Genomic DNA, 26,698 nt, shown 5'->3' with positions numbered 1-26,698 from the left:
AAATTATATTACGTATTTCCTGGTATAATTAGTTATCAAGACCATGGCTTTTTAACAGTTGCATACTATTCCTGATGCCATTTCTATTATGTCCTACAATTAGCTGGACTTCTAATTAAGTTAATGAAAATAAGAGGACATGGTATTAGTAGTATAGTCTCTATACCATGATAAAGATCATATTTATTAGCGTGGTGAAGCAGGCATCTCTGGGTGTAGCTGATTGCTAACCAGGCATAGTGTTTTAATTTTAATCGGCTAATCATTAAGACATCACTACCTTTGGAGCACCCCCTAGTGGTTGAGAGGAGTTGTGAATATCTCCTGATCAAAAATATCAAAATACATTAAAGCTTCAATTCACAAAGAAGATACCTTGGATGATTATTAACTTTAAAAAAAAAAATGTTTAGTCACTTCACAAAAGCATCCACAAAAGGATTTCTTTAAGATGTTATTTCACATAGTGAGATCTCTTTTTAAAGATTTTGGTTTAATTACCAAATAAGAGTAGGTCTACCAAAGATATGTATAGACTTAGCTTGTATAGGGCTATAGAATAAAGAGGACAAATACCATTTCACTTATTTAGATCAATTTTCATGACAGAGATTCCTAAACTCTGCCAGCTTTTAAAACAGTCAAGATGTCATCTCTCCCTCTCATCTGTGTATGAATTAGACATTTTTGCGTTATGGGAGATTTGTAGTTATAGTTGTCTGATTAGACATTTTGCCCAGCTAGCGAAGTAGAGAATATGGCCAAGCATATCCCACATCCGCCTCGAGGTGATGCCTGGGGATGCATTGGCTGAGAGTCTGTTTCAGTGGTGATGAACTGGGTGAAGTGTCCTTTGGAATATGCATCCCACATGCGATTGTGAGTTTGGTTTCACCATTTCAGCCATGATGAGCTCTTCTCTGGCCCTCTGGCTGGGGAACAAGATCTGTTCAAGAAAACGACTCACCCACAATCTCATCCCAAACCATTTTTGCAATCTGGGCTAAATATTGATCTCCACTGTCCATTGAGGAAGATGCAGATCTTATTCTAAAGGTATGGAGATTAACACATTAACTGCCATGTGAGTTGTATTTAACTCACAATAGTTTTGAGCCCAGGGCCTCGTGAAGCAAAACTTGGGCAAAACCCTGCAGTTGGTTTGTGAAAATCTTACTTGTTGATGTTCTTATTATTACAACTAATATTGACAAATTAATTATAAAAGCATGGATTAAATGAATAGAAGTCAATAAATTTCATTTTTCATTAAATTAGAAAGGATCATTTTTGATGTTTTTATTCTATTTTCATAATAAAACACCATGACCCCAAAGAAAAAAATTCTTTTTCTAGTGTGGCAGTCAACATGTCAAAGCAAAAGATGCATAGCTCTAACAAGATGAGGGGTAGTCAGAGACAGATGAAAAGGTCTACACAAGGGAGAAGACATTGTGTTAACTTTGTAAGGAAGCTTTGGTTGGCTAAATGGAGTTCAGATGGGCATTTAAAACCCCAAAGATAAGAGCAAATACAAAGATGGCGACACCAACAACCTCATGCTGGATCCAACATGTAGCTTTGAGTCTTCTGGTGGACTGACTTCATCTCAGCACTTGATTTCTCCTCCTATGAAACCATTTCCTTCTGATTCTTCTTCTGTTTCTCCCACCCTTCTCTACCCCTACTTAGAATTCCTTCTTCAGCTCTCCTCTCTTATCCCTCTATAAACACCTACTGAAAGATTTTGTGTTATAGTTTCCACTATAGCAAAAGGACACTGACAACACTGAAATCTAATCTTCCATCTGAACAGCAAAGCACCTGCCAAGCAATCGTCTTTCCACCGAATTTCCCCCAAACTGAACTCACTACATTCTATTCTCCTCAAGCTTCCAATTGGGCAGAACCTTGGCCACTCCTCCTAAAAAGTCTTATTGCATCTACCTCCTTAGTGTTTCCTTGACTCCACTCCCAAGGTCGCGGCCTTGGGGCAGGCAGGTCAAGAGGTCAGCGGCTCAGCATCCTTGCCAGACCTGCCACTGCTAGTGTCCCATAGAGAGCCACCAGACAGCCTTCTAAAACGCAACTCTTACGTTGCTCCCTGACTTAAAAGCTTCTGCTGGTTCCTTTCACCTGCACAATGAAGTCTAAGCTCCTTGCAAAGGACATCAGACCCATTTATGACTCTGCTGCTTCATCATCCCCTCCTCTCCAATTTCCTCTCTTATAATCCTGCCTCAGCTAGACATTTGGGGTTTCCTGTGAATATCATGCAATTTTAGGCCTCTGTGCCTTGCCACTGCTGTTAACCTCTGCCTGGGAGGCTGCCCCCCTCCTGTAACTGCAGGGCTCCTATTCATCCTCCAAACACAGCTTGGACAGCGCCCCCTCTGGGAAGCCCTTCCAATCTCCTCAAGGATCAGTTATGATCTCCTCTCTACCACATGGTGTCAGGATGACTTTTGACTATAAGCAATTAAACGGCAGGTCCACATTTTGTTCTTTCTTATGTCTTTAGCCCCTGGCACATAATGTGTGCTTCACAAACAGTTATGGACCTGAATTATAATAAAAAGGCAAGATAGGTACAATGTTACCATTCAAAATAAAATAACCAATGTCTCTGGTGGCTAGGGTCTACTTTCAATATTTAGAGGCTAATCAGTTCTGAAGATAGCACTTCAGGTATCTGTATTTTAAGTTGAAATGACATTTCCATGTAAGGAAAACAAAAGAAAAAAGGCCAGCCAGTTGCTCTCCCCCAAAGCACATTCATAATGCTACCAGCTCGTTTTTCCCCACTGGTTGGGAAATATTTCTTAAAGTCCTGATTGTCCCCGTTTGTAAAATCCAACCATATGTACCCCACACAGGATGGAAGCCCTGACTCACAGGCACCCCTCTAAGTTCTGGGTGGAGAGGATGGTTTTCATAAAATGCCACTGACTCGAAGCCTTGGTGGTAAAGTGAAAGTATGATTATTAAATGCCAAACAAAAGCTGCAGTTTTTCTACTGCTGCTTTTTCACATAACCCATTTTAAAAATATGCTCAGTGAGCTAATCTTTTGCTCCCTGCTAGGTGCCCCCAGGCTCTGATAATTCTGCCTTATCGAGCAGCGGGCTTCGCTGCCCAGAACTGCCAGCGGCCTGCTAGCCTTTGCTCACATTAAACAGACCCTGCGGGCTTCCGCTGTCCCTGCCAGCTCAGGGGCCCTGTCCCCACAAGTGCCACAGTGTAGCCACTGACAGCTGTAATGAACCCTCAACAGAAACTCTGCCTTTCTACAAACTCAGGGAAAAAAATGATAACGTTTACGTTTTTATAAAGAAGGTTTGACACACATTGCTTTGGCCCCCATAAAAAGAAAAGTGATCTTCTAGCCCCTGAGACGTCTTATATCTAGGACAGATCACCTGACAGTCACATAAGGCCACGATTTTCAGCCAGGGGAGATTCCTCTCCTCAGGGAACTTTGCCCAATGTCTGCAGACATTTTTGGTTGTCATAACTGGGGAGGTGCTACTAGTGTTTAGTGAGCTGAGGCCAGGGATGCTGTTAACATCCTACAATGCATAGGACAGTCCCCCATAACAAAGGATTATTCAGCCCCAATGTTAGTAGTGGGCAAACGATATGGCACTATGCAAATAAGTGAATTTTTTTATGCAAAAGGTAAAAATTCACCAGCCACTAGATTATTAAAACTATCTGGACTGCTGGTGAGGGTCAAGGTGGTGGGGTAAGGCTCCGAGCAATGTGGAAGGGCCCTTTCTGCTGCAGATCTGTCCTGGAGCCCAACTAAGGACAAATCAAGTGAATGAGCAGGTCCTACGGGTTTCCAGAAGAGAAGCTTTACAGTCTTCAGGGCAATTCTGCCATATTTGCTCCCCATTTTTCTTGGTTATGTCCAACTCATCTTGAACAGCTGTTCACCATCGGCAGCCATTAATGCAGAAGGTCTGGGTTTGTTACAGGCACAGGCTAGGTCCTCTTCACGTTCCATCAGAGAACACCAAGGCATTGGTGGCCCAGTGATCCCTGGGGAGTGAGGAGCCTCAGAAGGACAAGGAAGCAGATAGAAGCGCTTCCCAGGCATGGGCCACTGCACAGAAATGGGAAAATGTACGTGAAGAGGAGGGGAGGAGTTTGGCTGGAAGGGCTCTCCTCTTTTGTTTTGGTTGGGAATCATATATTACATCATTTTAATGTTTAACATGTCACAGACCACAAGAATGGAATTAAGAGACTCTGGGAAGAGTTCCAAGATTCCCTTCACAACACTTAAGTGATAAATCACAACAGACCAGAAGTGGGCAGGAGTGAGCTCTTTTGCTGTGCAAATATACTAAGAATTGGAAGCCTCCCATGGAAACGAAACAGGAACTCCGTGGGTGGCCCCAGAGAAAAGACAGGGCAAGCCAAAGCCCTCCTGCAGAAAGGGGAGGGTCTGCTGGTTCCACTGAGCAGAGGTACTAGCTTGCAGGGAGGACGGGAAAAGGAACCTTGCAAAGAAGGAATACAGTCAGTGTTGATGGAGCATGGGTTAGTAAGAGGGTGGGGACAGGAGGCCGACAGGGTGAGCTCGCAGCCTGAGCCAGGGCTGCTGGTGCACAGTCCACTCTACCCCGCGGGATGGGGAAGATGGGGCAAATGGCAATGGTCGAGCAAAAGCAGCACGCTGGGGCTGCCGGTCTTCCTGTGCTGCCTCCTGTTTTGCCCCTTCAACTCCTATGGCGATACAGAACCCACCACCAACCAGAGACAGCACCAAGGGCTTGAGCTACCCCTCTCCTGATAATCTCTACCAAGTCCCAAATTCACTACATCCTACATAAAAACAAGGGAGCACATGATATGCAAATGCAGCTTTAAGACCAGCCACCACGGACTCTTCCAAGCAGATGGCTACCCCAAGCCCGTCCTAAATGACAATCCAGGAACTGCCACTGGGACCAGACCACCACGGAGGGTCACCAGCTGAGTCTACGTTAGGAACAGCCTGTTCACAGGCTTCAGGGCCATAAGTCCCCCACGAGAACATCAGCTTCATGAGGGTGGAGATTCGTCTCTGTTTTGTTCACTGCCGTGTCTCAGTCTGCCTGGTTGGGGGGACTCCCTGTGCCCCCAGTTGCTAACTCTACACTGACAGGGCTGTTCTGGTCATGATATGCCCTGGATTATTCTGGGCCAAGAGATGGACACAGCTGGGTTCTTACTAGTGATGAAATAATTATGGAAAACTCAAGTATTTCAAAACTAGAACATATTATAGGCTATGATGTTACGTATTACAAGTATACTGCATGATTCTGTCTCCTGGGAAGGGTGGACCCAATTCAGCCACTCGCAGGTGTAGCTTAAGGTCCTGCGAGGACTTTCCAGTCAGTCACAGCGGAGTCAACCCAACTTCCCAGGGAGCCACCTGCAGGCCACTCCCGAGGTGCCTCTTAAAGCTGTTAGTTGGTTTTTCGGCTTATAGCCACTCCGGTTGCACTTCCGAGGAAATACTGGCACACAGGTGAGAGCTCCCCCCAGAACCCGGGGTTCATTTGTCCCTGCCTTTCCTTGTGTAGTGTAAGAACTGCACTTACAACATGCTGTCTACTGTACACTGCGATTTCACGTGTATTAATCTTTTCTTCTCAACTAGACTGAGGTTTAAAACAACTATTTCTTTTGCACGGCGCTCAGTGTGATCCTGGACTGACTGATTTTTCACTAAACTCTGTGGCAGAAAGCCCAACTCATTCTCATTCCTGGAGCCAGTGTCGGCACTTGGTGTTTCAACAACGAGGCCAGAGTGCCTATAGCTTGGCAGGCTCTAAGGCTCCCCAGTCGTGGTCAGGGGAAACCATACCAAGCAATCACCACCCCAAGAGCTTTCAGTCATCACGAAACACAGGGGCAAAGTTGGATGCTGGCTGAATCCTGGTTATGTGAAAGGAAATTACACCCCACTCCACAAACTATCTTACCAAACGCGGAGGTGGCAGTCTACTCAATCTCTAGGTCGTCAATGATAGCGACAGCTAGTAACAACAAGGCCAGTTATAACTGAACAATCTCAATCTGAAAAACAAGCCAAGTGTTTCAAACCCTTTTGTCCCACCAAAAATCTTGGCAGTCCTATCCAAACAGACAGAGCCAAAGGAACAGCTTGAACTTTGGGTTCTCTTATTTCCCATTCATTTTCATGGCCAGAAAGTCAGAAAGCCTGTTAGCCTGAGAGGACAAAGCAAAGGTCTCAATACTGTCCCCCAAATTCAGATCCTGGAGATGGCCAACGCACATTTTGTCCCCAGAGGATCTGCAGCTGAGAAGGAGGTGGGTCAAACATGTGCTTGCCCCAGAGAGTCAGATCCAGCCTGTGAATATATATCCACAATTGATAACCTAAAAGAAAGATGGAACACCATTAATAAGGTGGGGACATGCAGAGATGGGAAACACCATGTTCTGGCTCATTTTCTATTTTGATCAGAGCCAAGGGCAAACTACAGCAAATGACCCATAGCAGACTAAGTTGTATTTGTAGCAGTCATTGCTCAGGGAAAAGAGAAAACCTAGTTCTAAACAGATAAGAGAATATCCTTAGGGATTTCATAAAAGGCCAAAAACTACACATTGTGAAAAACTGCCTTTATTCCTGTCTAATGACACTATTCTTCTCAGCTGTACATACTGCAGAGAGAAAAAACTTCTATTTATGATATAATGGGAATGGCAAATACATCATTGAGTGGGACGACCTGGTCTTCAAGAATTCTTGTGTTGGCTCTTCCTTGCTGTGTGATCTGGGGCAAGTTGTTTAACCTCTCTGGACCTCAGTTTCCAGACCTTTAAAATGAGGACAATAGTATCTATACTTTCCTGGAGTGTTTGGGTATTAACTAAGATATTATGTTCAACATATATTTATGGAATGTCAGTGTGCAGCTTTATAGACATTGGTAATGAACAGAAGCACCCAGAACATACACCAGGGTCTCAAGGAACTGCTCTTTCCTTCTTCGTCCCTCCCTTCTACGAAGCTGGCACCATTCAGGCTCCAAGCATCAACCAGGTCTCCTGATCTCTGCAGAGAGAAAAGTCTTCCAGCTTGTGGGCTGCATTTCCCCTTCCCCCATCTAATCGGCAGTCACGAGGCCTCCTCCCCTCGCCCTGGATGTCAGAGCAGCTCAGAGCACGGCCGGCAATGCTGCCGCTCGCTCGGGGCCAGTGTGCTCCTCCTCCCCCATCCGGCCGCTGGCAGCAGCTCGGCAGACAAACGGGCAGCGCCGCCAGATGCTCAGCGCGCACGCGGGAGAGGCGAGGGGAGCCCAAGGGGGCTGGGGGCGCCTGGGCCGACGGGGCTGGCTGCGGCCTCCCACGTCCCCCACCCCGCCCACCGTGCCCGATCCAGCCCGAGAGGCATCGCCCAGAGGTGCTGCTCCCAACAGGTCTGAGAGGGAAGACCCCAGATTTAGGCGGAGGTGGAAAAACTAAAAGGCAGGAGACTTTGTTACAGACAAGTGGGCTGTTAGCTGGGCCAGAACGAGAACTCGGAGCTCTTGACGGCAGGTTCCAGCGCAGTCACCCGCCTCAGCTGGTTAATTCTGAAAGATGAATTCCAGGGCCGCATGACTGCCCTGCTGCCTGTGTCCTCTGTCCCCTGCCTCCCCACCCCATACACACTGTTCTTTGCGAATATTTAATGTCACGGTAATGGAGAAAATAACAGAGAAAACAATGTTCCCTTGTACTCATGTTGCCAGGCGATTTTCCTCGCGTATTTGAAGGAGACTGAAAGCATTTGACACCGGCGTGTGCACTGACGGCATTTATTTCACAGGATTCCAAGACACTCTGACCTTCAGAAATAGGATTTCTGCTTTGTTGGCCAACTTTGAGGAGTGGCTTCTTATGGAAAGCTACGGCCCTGCCTGGAACTCCACCCTTGCGGGCTGACACCACGAGGACACCCATCAGGAGCCCGGATGTCCTGGGAAGACAGGGATGGGTGGAGGTGACAGCACAGGGCCTCCGTCCCTGCAAGGGGGATCTGAGCAGTCTGCCGCCCACCTGAAGGCAGCAGATTCTGACTCAAACTTCAGCCATTCCCAAAAGAATGAGGCGCTACCTCGGCTCAGCTCACTGGCCTGGGCCCGGGTCCTGCTGGCAAGAGGCAGGTTTGGGGCACTGGGCACAGTGTGTCTTGTGTTTTCCAAACGGAAACCTCTGCTTCAATAAACTGGGTCTCTGAACAAAGACTGAAGCATCTGACCAATATTTACTTTGCCACTCCCCCTTCCTGCTACTGCCCCGTCTTGTGTCTTTGTTCCCCTCTTTCTCTCTCCCCTCTCTCTCTAGGAGGAGAACCAAAGTGGAGGCCCCTGGGAGCTGGGGGACAGGAGACCTGAATTCCAGGCCATAAATGCCAAGAGGCTCAGCTGCTGACACCACTGTCACTGATTAAGATAAAAGGAGCGTGAAGTGAATCTAGCCTGAAAAGAGTCAGAGAGGCAGCATTTACTAGGGCTGCACCCCAGGTCCTGAGACACCAAGGGCCCTCCCTGACTTAATAATAGCTTATTCCTCCCATCCCTGTTGTTAAAGAAATATAATCATATTATTAAATTTGGTAAACAGAACGAAGGAAAAAAAAAACTCATACTGCTACTACCTTAGTTCCTGAGAGTATGTTGGCATAATTTCCTGCCAGTCTTTTTTTGGGGGGGGGGGCGGGTAGGAGGCAGGTTTGCCAATTCACTGTATTGGGCAGAACCTGATATGGATACATACTGCTATCATCAAAAATTCTGTATTATTTCCTAGGCTCTAACTTCTAGTTTAATCATTTTCTGTGTTAGATTTTGGGCAAATGACTTAATTTCTCAGAGTTTTACTTCACCACTTGACAAAATGAAGATAATAATTGTACCTATCTTATAAGGCTGTTATAAGAATTGTATGCAATAAAAAATACATATTAGGTGTTCACAACTGTGTCTGACATACTTTAACTCTTTAATATACTCCTTACTGGCCGAAAACTCTTTAATAACCCTTTACTGGCTGAAAATCCTCATCAAATAGTATATTATTTAAATATACTCCTATTGCTGAATGCTGAAGTTGTTTCTAATATATTCCTATTCTAAATAGTGCAAAAGCCAAAGCAATCTTGACCAAAAATAACAAAACTGGTGGCATCACTATACCTGATTTCAAAATGTACTACAAAGTGATAGTAATTAAAACAGTATAGTTCTGGCACAAAAACAGACACATAGACCAATGGAATAGAACATAGAGCTCAGAAATAAATATACACATTTATAATCAATTGATTTTTGACAAAGATGCCAAGAGCACATAATGGAGAAAGGACAATCTCTTCAGTAAATGGTGTTGAGAAAAGTAGGTATCCACATGTCGAAGAATGAAATTAGACCCTCATCTCACACCAGATAAAAAAATCACCTCAAAATGGATTAAAGACATAAAGGTAATACCTGAAACTGTAAAACTACTAGAAAAAAACTTAGGAGAAAAGCTCTATGACATTTCAGCAATGATTTTTTTTTAATACTGTAATTATTGAATATAGTCTCTGTTGTGCTATCTAACTATCTTTTTTTGATATGACCTCCAAAGAACAGGCAACAAAAGCAAAAATAGATAAATGAAATTATATCAAACTAAAAAGCTTCTGCACAACAAAGGAAACTATCAAAACAGTGAAGAGAAAAACCTATGGAATGGGAAAAAATATTTGCAAACCATACATCTGGATAAGGTTTTAATATCCAAAATATATAAGAAACTCAAACTACTCAGTAGTAAGAAAACAAATAACCCAACTTAAAAATGGTCAAAGGACCTGAACATACATTTCTCAAAAAAAGACATACAAACGGCCAACAGATATAGGAAAAAAACACTCAACACCACTAATCATCAGAGAAATGCAAATTAAAACCACAATGAAATTTCACCTTACACCTGTCAGAATGACTATTATCACAAAGATGAAAGATAACAAGTGTTGATGAGGTTGTAGTAAAAGAGAACTCTTGCACACTGTTAATGGGAATGTAAACTAGTACAGCCATTTTGGAACAGTATGGATGTTCCTCAAAAAATTAAAAATATAACTACCATATGATTGAGCAACTCCAACAGAAATGAAATCAGTACGTTGAAGAGGTATCTGTACTCTCATGATCATTGCATCATTGTTCACAATAGCCAAGATATAGAATCAACCTAAGTACTCATCAATGGATGAATGGACAAAGAAAATGTGGAACATATACATAATAGAATACTATTCAGCCTTAAAAACAAAAAGGAAATCCTGTCATTTGCAACATGGATGAACCTGGAGAACATTATGTTATGTGAAATAAGCCAGGCACAGAAAGACAAATACTGCATGATCTCACTCATATGTGGAATCTAAAAAAGTTGAACTCGTAAAAGCAGAGCGTAGAATGGTGGCTAGCAGAGGCTGGAGGGGAGGGGGAGAAGATTAAAGAGATGTTGGTCAAAAAAATAAGTATAAATAAATAAATAATGCACTAAAAATTAAACGTCTTTATGCACAGCATTTATGTTATTCTTTTTTTTTCCACTTATAGTCCCTCAACAGAATATGTTATTCTTTATATTATTTTCATAGGCTAGATCATAAGAAATAAAATCAACAGATCCAAGAGCATGAACGTTTTTATAAATTTTGATACAGATTATCAAATTATTCACAAACTATTAGGATTTGCAATGCTATCAGAAATGTATGAGAATGCCATTTAACTATATACTTGGGAGCAATTTTTATGACAAAAATCAGGGGGAACAATTTATAGGGTTCATAAACCTACATAGCAAACTTGATAAATTAACTAATATTTGAAATTTGCTTATTGTTTTCTGTTTGCCAAGAACAAAAGGAGCTCCAAAATTCCTACTTTTTGAGTATTTACTATCCCCTCCATGTGGGGGTTTATGATGGCCACTGGAAGCCCCAGGACATGTTTCTTTGGTGTGGGGAGGAAGGGGCTCAGCACCACAGTGAATTTACTCACTTTTGAGCAGTGCTGCTCAGTGTATAAAGTATTCTGCAGTCTTTTATTTGACTCTCACAGAGATCCTGTTTTCATTTCAATGATGAGAATTTTAAGGCTCAAAGGAATTTTAGGACTGGCTCACACCATCTAGATGGAGGAAAACAAAGCTAAAACAAAACTCAGGGCATTTGTTCCCAAGGGCAATGCTGTGTCCCTATCAGCAGGTTGGAGGGAGCCCAGGACAAAGAGAGGTGGCTAAGAAGATGCTGAAGCAACTACCTAAATGTGGAGCATGACAACATAAGGACTGATGGGCCAGAGTCAGCCCCACCTAAACTTGAACCTTGTCTCCCTCCAGCGCTTACAGTCTCAGGAGTCCTCAGCTAGCTACTGCCTTGCTCTGGTCTTCAGAGAGAGCGATTCCATGGGGCTGGATGTGAGGGAAGCCCCATTTCTTCAGGGGCCTTCACACCGAACTCACTTCACAGACAGCAGGGGAGTGACTCCAACACCTCACCTCGGCTCACTCCTAAATTCTTTAGGGGAGACTGTTACAGCTCAGCCCTACACACTCATTGGTATCTCATTTGAGAGGTCGTGGCCTGCAAACTGGGTAGCTAAAAAGTAGTAACATCTGCTGTAATTTTCCATAGCAACTAACATTTTCTGTTCTTCAGGGTTAATTTTACAACGATACATGGGGATAGTCACTGAGGATTTGTGACAGAGGAATGCACAGTGAGCAATGCTATGCACATTGTGGGGTGTGATACCTTACAAACTTGAAACTAGGCATAAACTACAGCAAAATGAAACTTGTATGCCTCTATCTCAGCACGAGAAAAACTCACTTGATTTTTTTAAGTTGGTTCCCACCACTTCATTTATCGTTGAGACCTAAAGCAGGGGAAAATTCCCTTTATCATTTGCTTTGCATGTATCCACTACAATACACACATTTAAACCCTAATGGCAGTTTCCAAGTGTTTCATTTCTCTGGTAGAGAAATAATAGTAACTTTGCAGTAACGACTGCCACCTTGTGGCCAAACATAAAACTTTCACTAGGAAAAGATTTTCACGAATGAAGGCTTCAGCTGCCAAACACTGGGAAGACCATGTGGCCACTAAAATTTTTGGTGTATTGTACAATTTACATATTGTTCTGGAAAATTACGTTATTATATGGTATATTCACTGGGCTCTCAATCTGTTAAAAGTTAATTTTTTGTCCTCTACCACAACACAATCTAATTGCTGATGAGACCTTTGCTTATGTAGAATCACAGGAATTTAAAAGTTAATTTTTTGTCCTCTACCACAACACAATCTAATTGCTGATGAGACCTTTGCTTATGTAGAATCACAGGAATTTCCTTTTATAGGAGAAATTTCCCTGGACTTGGTACAAGATACTTCTCTATTTGCTTCATCAGTAGCAACTTGGAATGACAGCTGCTGCACGCCCAGATAGGCCTCACTAAATATGATACCAGTCTTGACTCAAAGGTTACCAGCTGGTTAAGGTTATCTGACCTAATGTCATAGGAAACCATCCGATCTTTGGCTCAGGCCAAGGAAGGCAATCTGAGCAGTAACCTGGCTTGCTATTTGACTCATGGTGTTCACGGTGGTATTGATATTTAGGAGGCTGGAGCTTGAAACCCAGGTGGGCAACCAGTATCCTCTCAAGCCCTGAGCTGTAACCCCACTCCTCTCCCAAGGAAACAGCTGGATGAGGGGGTGAGGGCAGGGCAAGGGCTTTACGTTGGCAAAGTGTAGGGGAAAGGGCAGGAAATAGTTTCAAGGCTGCTGCAGGCAGCAGTGTAGGATAGGAAGAACCAGAGCTCCAGGGGAACCAAGGCCCCGCAGATGGAAAGCAGAGAATCGGGGCAAGGCGGCAGGGCTCCACGGCTGTCAGGACCCCCTGGGGATGGATAAGGAGGAAGGGTAGTCACAAACAGTCCAGACCATGAGGGGAAGGCAGGAGGAATGCAGAGAGAGAGGCCCTAGGAGTCACTGGCTGCCTCCCCAGTTCCCTCCGATATGCACGGGCAGTGTGGGAGTCCACACTGTGCACCTCTTCAACACACCCTCCTGTCTCCCGGCCTCAGTCTTCCCTGCTCCGCCCATCCCCCAGGCTGCCACGTGTGCTTCCCAACACAGATCTGAACACAAACACGAGAATGCTCAGCTTCTCTCACAGTCGGGGAAATGCAAATTCGAACTTCAAAGATAGCATTTTTAAATCTTACAGATTATTGAAATGATAGATAGCATGCCATGATAATAGCGTGGAGGAAACACGCCTCCTCACTGAAGCTTTGGGAGTGTGGATGGAGAAAACGTGGCACGGCCAGTGGTTAAGAGCCTGCTTGGACTCCGCAGTCAGACTGCCTGGCTTCAAAACCTGCTCTGACACTTCGGAGCTAACCTTCTTTGTGCCTCAGTTTTCTCATCTGTAAAATGGGGTGATGATTAACAGGACTTACTTCATAGGGGTATAGTAAGGATTAAATGAGGTAACAAACACAAAGCACTTAGAACAATGCCTGGCATACAGGCAATAAAATATTAGCTATCTTTAAACACAATAGGGGTGAGGGGCAATTGGACTCAATCAAAATGTGAAATGCACACAGTCTTTGACCAAGCAATACTACTTCTAATAATGTATCATATAGAAATACCAGCGCAAGCAGACAAAGATAAAAGTACAAGGGGACTCACTACAACACTGACTGAAATAAAAGACTAGGTACACTAAATATGTAACAATAGAGAACAAGTTAAATTTATTGTGGCATGTTCTTAAAATGGAAAACTATGAAGCTATTAAAAATGAGGCATCTAAGTGTGCACAAATATGAAACACTTCCCAAGATATGCTATTATGTTAATTTTTTAATAAGATATAGAATCATGGGCAAAGTACCCTTACCATTGTTTTTTAAGATAAATATGTATGCATATATATGGTGTGTAAAAAAATTCTCTGAAAGGTTACAAACGAAATTAGTAATAACTATTTCTTTCAGAGAAAGGATATGGATATTTGGAGGATGCTTATATTATCTATTACAAAAAATTAGTTTTTTATAGTCAAAAAATGCAATCTGATATGTCACTCCTCTGCTTCAATTTCTTCCATGACTTTCCATTGCTCTTAGGACTAAAATCCCAAACCCCTTAACACAGCCCACAAAGCTCTTCACAGCCCAGACCTGGTCCACCTCTCAGCCTCTGTCTCACCAGGCCCCTCTACACACCACACGTGCTGAGCTGTCTTCACACCTTATGTTCCATCTCACCACCAGACCTACGCATGTGCTGTTGACCCCATATGGCATATTCACCTTCGTTCTCTTTGCCTAACTAATTCTAACTCAGCCTTCTGGTTCCAGCTTAGCTGTTACTTTCCCTAGAAATGTACTGCCAGCATCCCTGACCAGGTCAGATGCCCTGACGCTGCCCCCCTGAAACCCTCTACTTCCCTAATGCTGGCAGAGCCCAGGGTCGTGCCCAGAATGCCTGCTGACAGCAAGAAGATCCTGACACATCTGCGACAGACCTTCTTGGTGTCTTCTCAGAAACCATTTTCCCTCTTCACTGATACCAAAGCCCAACTTTGGTCTAAATGGGCAGCAGAATGCCCTGTCCCAGGACATGAATCAAAGATGGTGCAAGGCAATCATGGTACGCCAGCTTATCCTGGCTAGATACTTGTTCTTCCAGCCTCCCCTGCTGCTAAGAGCAGTTGACCCCAGTCCAGGAAAGACCTTTTCTCCCTGACAAAAGGAGAGTGGCCCATGGAGCCCTCGGGCCTCTGAGCCTGTGCTTGCTTTGGATGCTGTCTTGTCAATGTGTGACACCTAGGACTGCAGCAAATACCCTGAGACCCCAAGGGAAAGACATGCCCATTATCACTGAGCAAGGAATCGATCCTAGCATTGTTACCGCCAGACTTCTCATTATGTGAAACAAGAAAAAAGTTTGTACCAGTCCTTTCTGTTTATTGTTTAAAACGGGAGTCCCCAAACTTTTTAGGGACTGGTTTCATGGAAGACAGTTTTTCCACAGATGGGGTGGGGGACATGGGGACAAGGCGGGGTGGGGAGGTAGAGTTCAGGCAGTGATGTGTGGCCCTGTTTTCTCAACAGGCCATGGACCAGAACTGGGCCATGGCCCAGGGGTTGGGGAACATAGGTTTAAACCACTGTTGGTCAAGTTTTCCACTAACTGCAATCAGACAGATTCCTAAATGCACACCATTACAAGGAAGACAGATTCAAATCCCAAGACCAGTCCGTAGTATCCAGCAGAGGGTCTTCAATTAAGGCCAAGAACAATGTCTTGGGATGTTTCAAATCAAGGTGCCCTCTCTGGGTCCTCTCAGACCCCTCTTCTGAACTCTTGTGTCCAGATCAGAACCAGTCCAGAATTTAGGAGCACAGTCCTGGCCAAATTTACCAAGATAATCAGCCCATGACACTTCCTCTGTTCTTTGATTTCTGTAACTTTCACTCACCTTCACTTCACCTAAGGAAGACTCACGTGTCAAGACCTTTTCAAGCCTAGGACACACAACCCTCAAGGTGATCCTTCCCCAGGATAGCATGAAGGAAGGCGTGAATTCATTAGCTTCCATTTTTCCCCAGAGATGGTGAGAAATCGCCAGTACCTTTATAGCCCTACCTTGGAGGCCCATCCCAAAAGTCTCTGCTATTTGACTTTATGACGTCTTCAACATCTTGGGGTCTCAACTCTTTAAGAAAGAGGGCATTGAGGTGGTGAGTATAAGTCACACTTACAGGGGTCTGAAAGCAGCAGAACAACTGAGTGAGGAAGGGGTGATTGCGGGCCAGAGACAGGATCCTCTTCTCGGTCATTGTACATTCCACATCGTCATCCTGCAGGATCACGTCCTTCTTTAGAATCTTCACGGCATAGAGGTCTCCCGTTTCTTTTATTCTTGCAAGCATCACCTGTGGCAGAGCAAAAGGAGGGAGTGTGAGGGCATTCTCTTGGGTGCTTAAGGCGTGGGCACACAGGGGAAGAGAGAGACCAGCACGTGAGACACGCGACATACACGTAACATGCTTCCTTCAACCCCAACAGTTAAAGCCCCGACTCACCTTCCCAAAACTCCCCTTCCCCAGCACTCGGATGAACTCAAAGTTGTCAATACCAAGTCGGTTGGAAGAATTCACCCCGATCCCATTTCCTTCTTTGCAGCTCTCCTTTCCCTGTCGCCTCAGGGTCGATCTGGAAACAAGTTTCTGCAAAGAACAGGAATACATTTTGTCAGAAATCATAGCGTGAGCATGAAGCCTCCGAGGACGAAGAAGACCCTTCCTAGCTGGGGGCAGTCTCAACCCTCAATATAACACGAGGGGAAAGATCCATTCGGCTTGACAGATTACCAGGCTCTGCAACTCAGAACGACCTCAGTATCGACTTCTGGTCTGTGCTTACTGCTAGTGGACAAAAATCATTTAAAAAGACATCTAAAGTCATGGAGTTACAGTTTGCGCGCAAATGGAAGTGTACGGAAACACAAATGCCTTCCTCTGGCCGCGCCGGTGACTTTGCGCAGGGCAGTCAGAGTCCAAGAGCGCCACCTAGTGTTCACTTCTTACAAAGCGGTTCATTCAGCACCACGACAGGAATGAATGAAGCAACATTTTTTATACAATAATTTAAATTATATAAAAGAAATAAAAATTCAATGTAAAAATTGAAGCAATGACCAAAAGTATAAAGGATAATATTTAAAATACCTAAAATATCATCCATCCGTCCTTAAAATATTATATAACACATTAACTGCCACACTAGGAAAAAAAAAAGTTTTCCCCTGGGGCCACAGTGTTTTATTATGAAAATAGAATAAAAACTTCGAAAACAAAACGATCCTTTCTAATTTAATGAAAAATTTATTTTTTATTGTTTTCTGTGTATGAGTTATATGCAACTTGAAAAATAGTTCACAAGGGTAAAGGTGAGCTACATATGCTTCACGAGGCCCCAGGCTCAAAACCAGCGCAAGTCAAATACAACTCACATGGCAGTTAAGGTGTTAAATAACACACATACACATGTTTTTATACTTGGTTAATTTTTAAAAATGTAATCAAATTGTTATTTCATAACACACATTTTTATTTAAAATTTTATCTTTAAATATTTTTCAAGAACATGAGTTTTAATGGCTGTTCAATATTCCATTTTATGGTAATATCACAATTTATTCCCTTGCTATTAGATATACAAGTCATCTTCTATTTTTCACTATAATAAATAACCCCATAGTGAACATATTTGCACACAAATCTTCAAAACAGGATGATTAAGAGTTCAGGCTCTGGCCTGGGCACAGTGGCTCATAGCTGTAATCCTAGCACTTTAGCAGGCAAGGCAGGAGAATCACTTGAGGCCAGGAGTTTGAGATCAGCCTGAGCAACATAGCGAGACTCCATCTCTACAAAAAAATTTGTAAAAATTAGCTGGGCATCATGGCTTGAGCCTGTAGTCCCAGCTACTCAGGGGGCCAAGGCAGAAGGATCACTTGAGCCCAAAAGCTTGAGGTTGAAGTGAGCTATGACCATGCCACTGTACTCTAACCCAGGTGACAGAGCGAGACCCTGTCTCAAAAGAAAAAAGAAAAGAGAAGAGTTCAGGCTCTGAAGCAAGCTGCCTGGATTCAAGTAACAGCTCTGTAACCTAGCCTGTGACTTTGAGCAAGTTACCTACCCAGCCTCTCCCTGCCTCAGTTTCCTCTTCTGACAACAGAGAGGTTTATAGGATCTGCCACATGAGTTACTATGAGGAGTAAATGAACAAATGCACAAAAAGCACTTAGATTGGTTCCTGGTACATTCGATATACTTAATCTGTGTTGTCATTATCATCATCTGTTTCCTTAAGATAACTTCCTGCAAATGGGATTCCTTGTGCCAAAGTATTAATTTTGAAGACTTCTGATACACAGCCAACTTGCCCTCTATGAAGACTGACCAATTTACACTCCCACCAGCATAGTGAGAGTTCCAGTTTCACCACAGCAAATGGGAAGTATGTGTGGCCGCCTCAATCAGCTATCCAATCCCATCCACTGGGTATGTCACCCAAAGGCAAGGTGATTTTTGCAGATGTCCACATCGAGACATTTATAGCACAAGCTCCCACTAGACAACAGATCAAAAGTCTAACATCCTGGAGCTTTTGACCTATTTAGCCAGAAAAAAAAAAAAAAAAAAAAAAAAAAAGCTTATCTAGGGCAATGTTTGCAATAAACCAACCATGCAGCAGCCTGAAACTGCAAGGATCTTAACCCAATAAAAGAGCAATAGCAAGATATAAAATGGATCATCTTAAAAATTCAAAGGTTTTAACAGTTTTTCTTCTAGATCTCTCATCATAAATCTTTGAAGGACAGAAAAGTTGTGCCAACTTGAATTTCACTTCCTCCACTTAAATACTTCCCCTGGTCAGGCTGGAACTGGCTAGAAAACTCTAAGCCAGTTTCTCATTTTCTTTTCACCTATTCTTCTGTTTTGGCAGACTTAAAATTCTCTTTTTCTAGGTATTATACTGCCAAGTAGCAGATAATTTTGGCTTTCCTACTATTAAATGTCATAATACTAAAGATACTTGGTGCAAATGACAAGTGGCATTGCTCATTCTTAAAGATCGTGCCACATGGCCCATCCTGCTCCCACTGTATCTTAAGAGGCCCCGGCTCAGGCTGAAATCCGTAATCTCTGCTCTTCAGGAACAGCCGTCCCATGTGTTAGGAATCCCCTTCACTGTACTAGCACCTGCCTGCCCACCCTCAAGGCACACCTGACGGATTTCTCCAGTGCCTTCCTGAAATCAAGAAACACAATTTCAGGAAAAGTCCCCAATCTACCACGCAGGAAAACTTTCGGTAAAAAGGAAATGAAGTGGCTGGTGCTGACATTTTCTGAATTAAATAAGAACCTCACACTGATTGCACTTCCCTTCCTCAGTACCCAGAGATTATTTAACAGTTAAGTCTAGAATTTTCCAACCCCGACAACAAGCTGTACCTTTCAGATCCCACAGCCACAGTCAGGGCCACTCCCAGCTCTCTGCAGATCCTGGCTGGGGAGGCAACAATCAGACATGGGCCTGGGAAGTGACCAGGACCCTAAGGGACAACAGCAGGTAGAGGTCACTCAGGGAGGGCGCATGACAAAAACATATCCATGGCAACTGCCACAACTCCACCCACTCCTGAGAGGCCAGAGGAAGGAACTCCTGTCCTTGCCGAATGGAAGAGATAAATTCACAATCCATAAACAAAAACTGCAGAACTGTTAGATTCCAAGGCCACGGAGAAGCTCAGAGATCTCCAGGTTGAACCCCTTTAGAGACGAGAGAGCTGAGGCCCAAAGTTACTGGTCAACTGTCCTGCCTGGTCCCCAGCCAAGAGCATCATCCAGGCCTCTGACACCAGACCACACTGACAGGAAGCTGATTAAGGAAAAAAAGCCAAAATATTCTTCTCCTGCTTCCTGCTTATTTCTTGTACTATAACTGTACATAGAATCTTATTTGTGGAAGAAAATGCTCTTAAAAATGCAATCAATCTGTTTATTGTATTGGCTGAGATTAGGAACTTGGATGATGCTCTCATTTGGGCTCACCACATCCGAACAACCTCTAAATTATGACATACAAAGGAAAGCGAAGTCTCACCGAGGTTGGAGAAATATTTCCGGGCTGGAGACCCATCCCTGCCAGGGTCTTCGCTAGCTCCACTGCATTTACCCCGCAGTTAGGGGCCACGTTTGCTTGACATCGAATGTGCACGTTCATTTTACATACTAGAAGGGAGAGGAAAACAGAGTCCATGTTCAGAAAGGATCCAAGCCAACATGTGCTGCAACAGAGAACATTAATAACCCACAAGATTATGAAAGAGGAATGATACAGGCTGAACAATGTCATTTTCTCATAAAATTAAACTCACACTAATAAGAACTCCTGGTATTTTATCTATTTCTGTTTTTCACAGAAGCAGAAAGCTTGGCATATGAAAGAATAATAGATTTCAAATGCATTTTTTTCACCGTGACTTGATGAAACATATTCATCTAAATCACATGTAACAGCCATTGCTTAGTATGATCCAATATAAAGATTAAAACGTTCATCACAGTGACAATTCACAGGCAATTAAATAACAAAGAATCTTGTCAAGCGACTGTATTCTTTCCCTTCTATCTTTCAACAGTGGAATAAAAGGTAGCAGTCTAAATGCCATATATAGATCACTGTTCGAGCAGGATGGAAATGGCATTTCTAAGAGAAAAACCTCTCCATGAAGCTTTCTTTCTGAGTATTGTTGTGGTTGGGCAGCCCTCCCAGCACAGAGACAGGCATCCTGTGGGGCTGTGGTTCTCAGCATTTGCAGCCTGTGGTTCTAACTGCTTCATGGAGGGGAGGTGGGGGGAGAGAAGGCAACTTTTAAAGCTTTTTGAAGGTCAGAGTAAAAGGCAGTTGGAAGAAGTGAGCAAAGCAAGCCAAGCTCCTGGCACAGAGGGAGCTGACTTGGGACAGTGAGGGATCTGAGGTGTCATCAGCAGAAATAAATTTGGGGGCAGTTTCTTGACACGGCCCTGCTGATACAAAGTAAAAATGAAACGGTGAGCAACAAATTCCTGCTTTATGGAGTCAGTCCATCTTTGGAAGCTCACGCAGATCCAGGTTTTGTGGATCTGTGTTTATGAACTTATGTAATTTAGGAGGCCCTCTTTCAGAAAAAGAATACCAAATCAATTAGAAAGCACTGGAAGGCGCCCTTGAGAGAGAGAAGCCCTGAGACTTAAGCTTCATTAGTTTCACAGGAGTCTGCCTCTCTCAGGAAGACAGGCACTGAGACACACAAGCCTCCAGTGGCCATTCAAAACCACCACATGTGGACAGGCATGCTTGACGCCTGTAATCCTAGCACTTTGGGAGGCTGAGGTGGGAGGACTGCTTGAGACCAGGAGTTTGAGACCAGCCTGAGCATGAGTGAGACCCCTGTCACTACAAAAAATAGAAAAATTAGCCAGGCGTGGTGGTGCAGGCCTGTAGTCCCAGCTACTCTGGAGGCTGAGGCAGGAGGATCACTTGAGCCCAGGAGTTGGAGGTTGCAATGAGCTCTGATGATGCCATTTCACTCTAGCCTGGGCAAAAGAGCAAGACCCTGTCTCAAAAATAAAAACAAACAACAAAACCACCACATGACAGTAAGAGCAAAAGTTGTAAGAGCTGGATCACTACTCAGCCACCAGGGACAAGAACAGTCCAGATGAGCCCTACGCACAGCTCTGCACATCAGCAACAACTGTACAAGAGCAGAAAGGGACTTTCACGCTGGAAACCCACACCCAGTGACAAGCTAAGGCTGAGCGCACCTGCACCAAAGCCCTAAAGGCTACACATGAGCTGGCTGCTGATTTGGTTGTATGGAAAAAGAATTAGTAAGTGGTGTTCTGTAGGGAGAAGAGAATTTGCCCTTCTTATGACAAGTGACTGATCCCTTTTAGTTGCAGAAGCAGGCTTGGTAAGTCCAGGCAGTCAACGGAAGGGGTCCCGTTGCACTCACGCCGACTCTCCCTTCCCCATCCTCCTCCTCCCTGGAGACTCAGGATGTGTCTGCTAAGGCTTCGGGCGCACCCCACAGCAGCCAGAGTGTTCCCTCTCAATGGAAGGTGACTCAAGGCCAACAGCAACCACTCCTAACAGGACAGGGATCAGCCCTCACCCCCTCAGACTTTGCTAAGGCAAAAGTTCCAAAGTCTGGTCCCACGGGGCACAGTTAGCGAGATGCAAGCCCACAACCAGAGCTTCAGTGTCCTTCCCTCCACCTATGCCTCCAGTCTCCATCACAGCACTCTTTCAGGAGACCCAGGGACGTTCTCTTCATGCTGTGACAATTCAATCCTGCTTAATTCTGGTGAGGGTCATCAGACCTATGCTCCCGCCAGTTCTTACTGATAATCCAATCTTCTCGTTGGGCCATCTCACCTCCTTCTATTCCAGCTATCAAGTACAGATCAGGCAGTGTGTATTTTAATGCATATTTTACATTATATTAAATATTTTAATGCACAATTTAAATTTAATGCATATTTTAATTCGCATTAAAGTACACACTGCCTGATCTGTACTTGGTAGCTGGCTAGCTAGATGGATCACTGAACTTAACATTTGACTTAATACTCTATGGTTAAGCAATCTGGAGACCAGACATAGTTCTCCTTACATGCCTGACATAAAAATATAACACTACTGAGAAACTAATTTACACCATATCTAAAGCTATCAATCCCAGGTCAGATTCTGAGAATCCAGAATTCCAACAGCGTGTGGCACGGTGTTCCCATGACGAAGTGGGTACCCAGCACCTCAGCATCTCACTTTTACACTGAAGTCCTTGTCGCATAATCCCCCAGAGCAGGGAGCCACAGTGGTCACAGAATGTTGGCACTTTGTAGTTGTGAATGCTGAACTTGTGGGGGATGTTGATTCCGAACCTTTGTTCGGCAACCTGTGAAAAGGAAGCAAGAGGATAAGAGCTAAAATTTCATAGCAACGTCTTTTGTAAAAAACCGTAATAGGAACCCACCAAATGCAGAGTGGCACTATGACACCTGAGCTGGGTATATTATTTTACTGGACTCAGCCATGATTAATTACCGAGGTCTTACTAACCAGGCTGAAGCACATTCTCTAATGGAAAAGACAAGACAAGACAGAAATGTGGGGTGCACATTAGATCACTCACCCTTTTGGGAGATAAATGAAATCAAGATTTTCATTTCATCTCTTACATTCAGGCCATATATCTCTCTTTGCCACTCACCTCATGTCTATTTCCTAGAACCTTTGACTTCAGGATTAAATGGCTCTTTTATACGCTATATACACTTGCTACCATGACAAGTTCTTCTACACATCATGTCATGGGGGGGGAGGGGGAAGAAAGCACTCAGAGGACATGGAACCACAGAAGGAGTTCATTCCAAAGTGACAATAAAGTGGCTAATTATTTGGCCCTTTCAGCCTTTGCCTGGCATTTATTTGCATTCTGATAATCTGAGTGCAAAGATGCTGCTTCAGTCTCACACAGTTTCCAGAAAATAATTATCCTAGGCATGTGCTCTACAGTCTGTGTCACGATTTCAAGCCATAAAACAGACCCACATATGACAAGGAGTAGGGCAGTTTTTACTGCTCTTGCAACTTTTCTGGACTCTTTCTCATAAAAATTGTGGGTCATACCTCTATGCATAGCTCTATTATTCTTTAGCGAGCTGTATATAAACTGTAAAGAACCACTGAGTTCCACAGTCAGACTTTCCAATGCATCTGCAAATCCACTGCTGATTGTCAGCAATATTCCATCTGCTTTCCACCTCCAGAATCTAAAACGTATGCCTATCGCAGCTGAACACAATGCGAGTGGCAAGAATGAAGTTCAAGCTCGTACTTGCAGATAAACATCCTCCCTGAAATTTCTTAAGGGGCTGGAGAAGGCCAACAGCCTCTTTACTTAGGAAGCACAATTTACACTTAACAACACACTTGTCCCATCGATTCTGTCTTGTTTAACCCCCACAAAAACTGTGAGGGAAGTATTGATCCTGTTTTAAGACTGAGACAAAGACAGATATGGGCCTTGCCTGAGCTCAGAGAGCAGAAAGATAATGGAGGCTGGATTGGACATTCGAATCCAGGCTGTCAGATGCCAACCTCAGGGCTCTTTATATTCCACCAAAGCTCTTCCCCAGTTTGTAGAACTGATCCACATAGCTTATCCCCACCTGACTGCTAATGGGGTCCTCGCAAGGAGAGGTCATGCTACACAAGTGCAAAAATACACATGCCATAACACAAAAAAGGAGAGAAATTTCAATTCTGTAATAATACCACCATGCACCATGGGATTCAAGGAACGTGGGAGGGAAGTTGGGGGGGGCAATGAGGAGGGAGGCAGAGGTGGGCGAGGGAGGGAAAGCACCTATACAAATACACACACACACTTAATTAGCAAACTGCTATCTTCTTACCTTTGAATCCACTTTGTTAATATTGTTTTGGCAAGTACAGGCTGTAACAATTAGATGATGGCAACGTTTATGGACGACACAGGTGCACACTAGGAAATTAAATCCAACAATTATACGTTTATCAGAGGCTTGCAGTCCAGCCAGTTACAGCAGAGTCAACAGGGCTGCGCCATGCCACCGTGACTGGCCATGGATGTCTGGCCCACACGATGGCAACCAGCCCTCCCATCCTTCCTATTTTCTTTGCTACCACAGACCTTTGCTCAGGCTCCAACTATCCGTCATAAAGTCCTGAGCTTATTTCCTCCCTCCTGGCTTTATTCCATCCTGCACCCATAACCAGAGGACTTTTCCTACAGTATGATTTGGTCAATTCTGCCTCCTGATCAAAAACCTTCAATGGCATCTCACTGACAATCAATAGATTTCAAATTTCCCAAGCAGGTTTCAGGTCCTCCAGAGGCTACCCCAAGTTGTCACCTTTCTTCTCTGGGATCTACTTGTTCCAATAAAAACTGCACTAGTTGCTTTTCCTGGAACAAGTATTCACCCTCCCTACACACCATCGATTCCCTTTCCTATCCCTGGGATACTCTCTTTGCCTATCAACTAACTAAATCTTAAGTTTATGATAAGACACAACTCAAAAAAATGTCTCTTCCATGAAAATACCCGTCCCCAGCCCCTTCTAGATTGAAACCATCTGTCCCTCCTCTGATCTCCCACACCCTTAGCCCTGCCCCCGCTTCAAACCTTCCTGCAGTGCCCTCAGAATTCCCACATGATGCCTTGAGCAGAAGAGGCATTCAAAAGATATTTGCTCATCTGAATAACATTTTTTTTTCGTTTTTATCTAGACAACTGACAGCACAGATAAGAGTTGAACTTGTCAGTCATTAAAGGATAAATGTATGCAATGAAGCAGTATTAAAATATACATCATTTTAAGATCTTTCAAGACATGTGGAAGGTTTCAGGATTAAGTACATAAAGACAGGTGACATGTCAGCAAACAGCACTATATCTGAAAACCACATCTAGCTTTCATCAGGTTGAATTCTCAGGAGAATCAAAAGGAAAGTGCCCAGAGAACTCTTTTTGTATGAGAGGATTTCAAAACCATCCTTCACACAGAAAGACCTTATGTTTTGAGGCACTGAGTTTTTTCTCAGCCTGGCTAGAGGCTTATCCATTAATTTTGGATTTTTCTTCTTTCCTTATATATAAATTTAATGCTATAAATTTCCATCTGAGCACTGCTTTTGCTGCATCCTACATATTTTTATAAATTATATTTTCATTCCCATTTGGTTCAAAATGTTTTGCATATTCTCATGAGTCTTCCTCTTTGACCCAGGTGTTACTTAGACTGTGTTTTTTAATCTCCAAATATTTGGAGGTTTTCCCACTATCTTTCTGTTATTAATTTCTAGTTTAATGTCTCTGTGGTCTAAGAAGAAAGTTTTTATGATTTCTATTCTTTTAAATTTGTTAAGATGTGTTTTATGGTCTAGAATGTGGTCTATGTTGGTAAACGTTTCTTGTGAGCTTGAAAAGAAATGTAATCTACTATTGTGGGATGGAATCATCTATAAACGTCAATTTGAACTAGTTGTGATAATGCTGCTTAAGTCAACCATGTCCCTGCTGATTTTCTGCCTGCTGGATCTATCCGTTACCGAGACACTGAAGTCTCCAACTAAAAGAGTGGGTTTGTCTGTTTCTCCTTGTAGTTCCATCAGTTTATCTCACATATTCTGATGCTTGCTGTTAGGTACATACATGCTAAGGATCATTATGTCTTCTTGGAAAACTGGTGCCTTGATTATTGCCCCTCTTTATCCCTGATACTTTCCTTACTCTGAAGTCTGCTTTGTCTGAAATATCTACTCTAGTTTGCTTTTGATCAGTGTTAGCAAGGTGTACCTCTCCCCAACCAGGCATTTGGTTTATATCCCTTAGGAAGATGTCAACAGCGAGGTGTTTTCCTATCTCCTAATAGTCTGCTCTTTGAAAAACAGGCAACCAATTGAAATCAGGCCATCAAATACCCTGGCAGTACAGGCCAAAGAGCAAAAGAAATAAAATAACAGAGATATATCTAAATCGCATATTTTAAACTCAAAACTGTAATCTTGCCATTCCAACGCTGAGTTTCTCAACGTTTCCTGGTGTGCGTACGACGGGGCGGAGTGCACTGCAGGGCACAGCGCCGTGCTGGAGAGGCCCAGGCCAAAAAGTGACATTGATCCTGGCTTGTGAACCATCTCCTCATTTGGGGCTGAGATTAATAGCATACAGGTCAATTACTGCTATCCTCTTGATTATATATTTATTTTTCTAACTTTGAGAACTCAGTGGAATTGTTCATACACATTAAAGTCAAAATTAGATCTAAGAGTATGTCTCATTCAGTTCTTCCTCCTCCAAAGAGAAGGTGAGATTCCTTATTTGTGTGCAGGCTACCACACTAGGACATGTAGTCCCATTGTGTCCATCGACTACAGAGGGAAAACCAAGAAGACAGGTACTGTCTGTATAGACTATGTGACATG

The 26,698-nt window shown here is 43.6% G+C and overlaps 1 protein-coding gene across 1 annotated transcript in view; it reads right to left on the bottom strand.

Annotated features, from left to right (window-relative positions):
* PRKCH (protein kinase C eta) overlaps nucleotides 1-26,698 on the bottom strand; it is a 219,142-nt gene that overhangs the window by 81,451 nt on the left and 110,993 nt on the right. The window contains exons 5-9 of the mRNA XM_069465036.1: nucleotides 24,144-24,232; nucleotides 22,492-22,621; nucleotides 19,780-19,907; nucleotides 16,191-16,334; nucleotides 15,867-16,040 (exon numbers count right to left, since the gene is read on the bottom strand). Of these exons, the coding sequence (XP_069321137.1) occupies nucleotides 15,867-16,040; nucleotides 16,191-16,334; nucleotides 19,780-19,907; nucleotides 22,492-22,621; nucleotides 24,144-24,232 (665 nt within the window). The remainder of the gene's footprint in view (nucleotides 1-15,866; nucleotides 16,041-16,190; nucleotides 16,335-19,779; nucleotides 19,908-22,491; nucleotides 22,622-24,143; nucleotides 24,233-26,698) is intronic.

This window comes from Eulemur rufifrons, chromosome 2 (assembly GCF_041146395.1).
Source record: "Eulemur rufifrons isolate Redbay chromosome 2, OSU_ERuf_1, whole genome shotgun sequence".
Classification (NCBI taxonomy): Eukaryota; Metazoa; Chordata; class Mammalia; order Primates; family Lemuridae; genus Eulemur; species Eulemur rufifrons.
The sequence above is the reverse complement of the archived record's forward strand: the minus strand, read 5'-3'. Positions and strand labels throughout refer to the sequence as shown.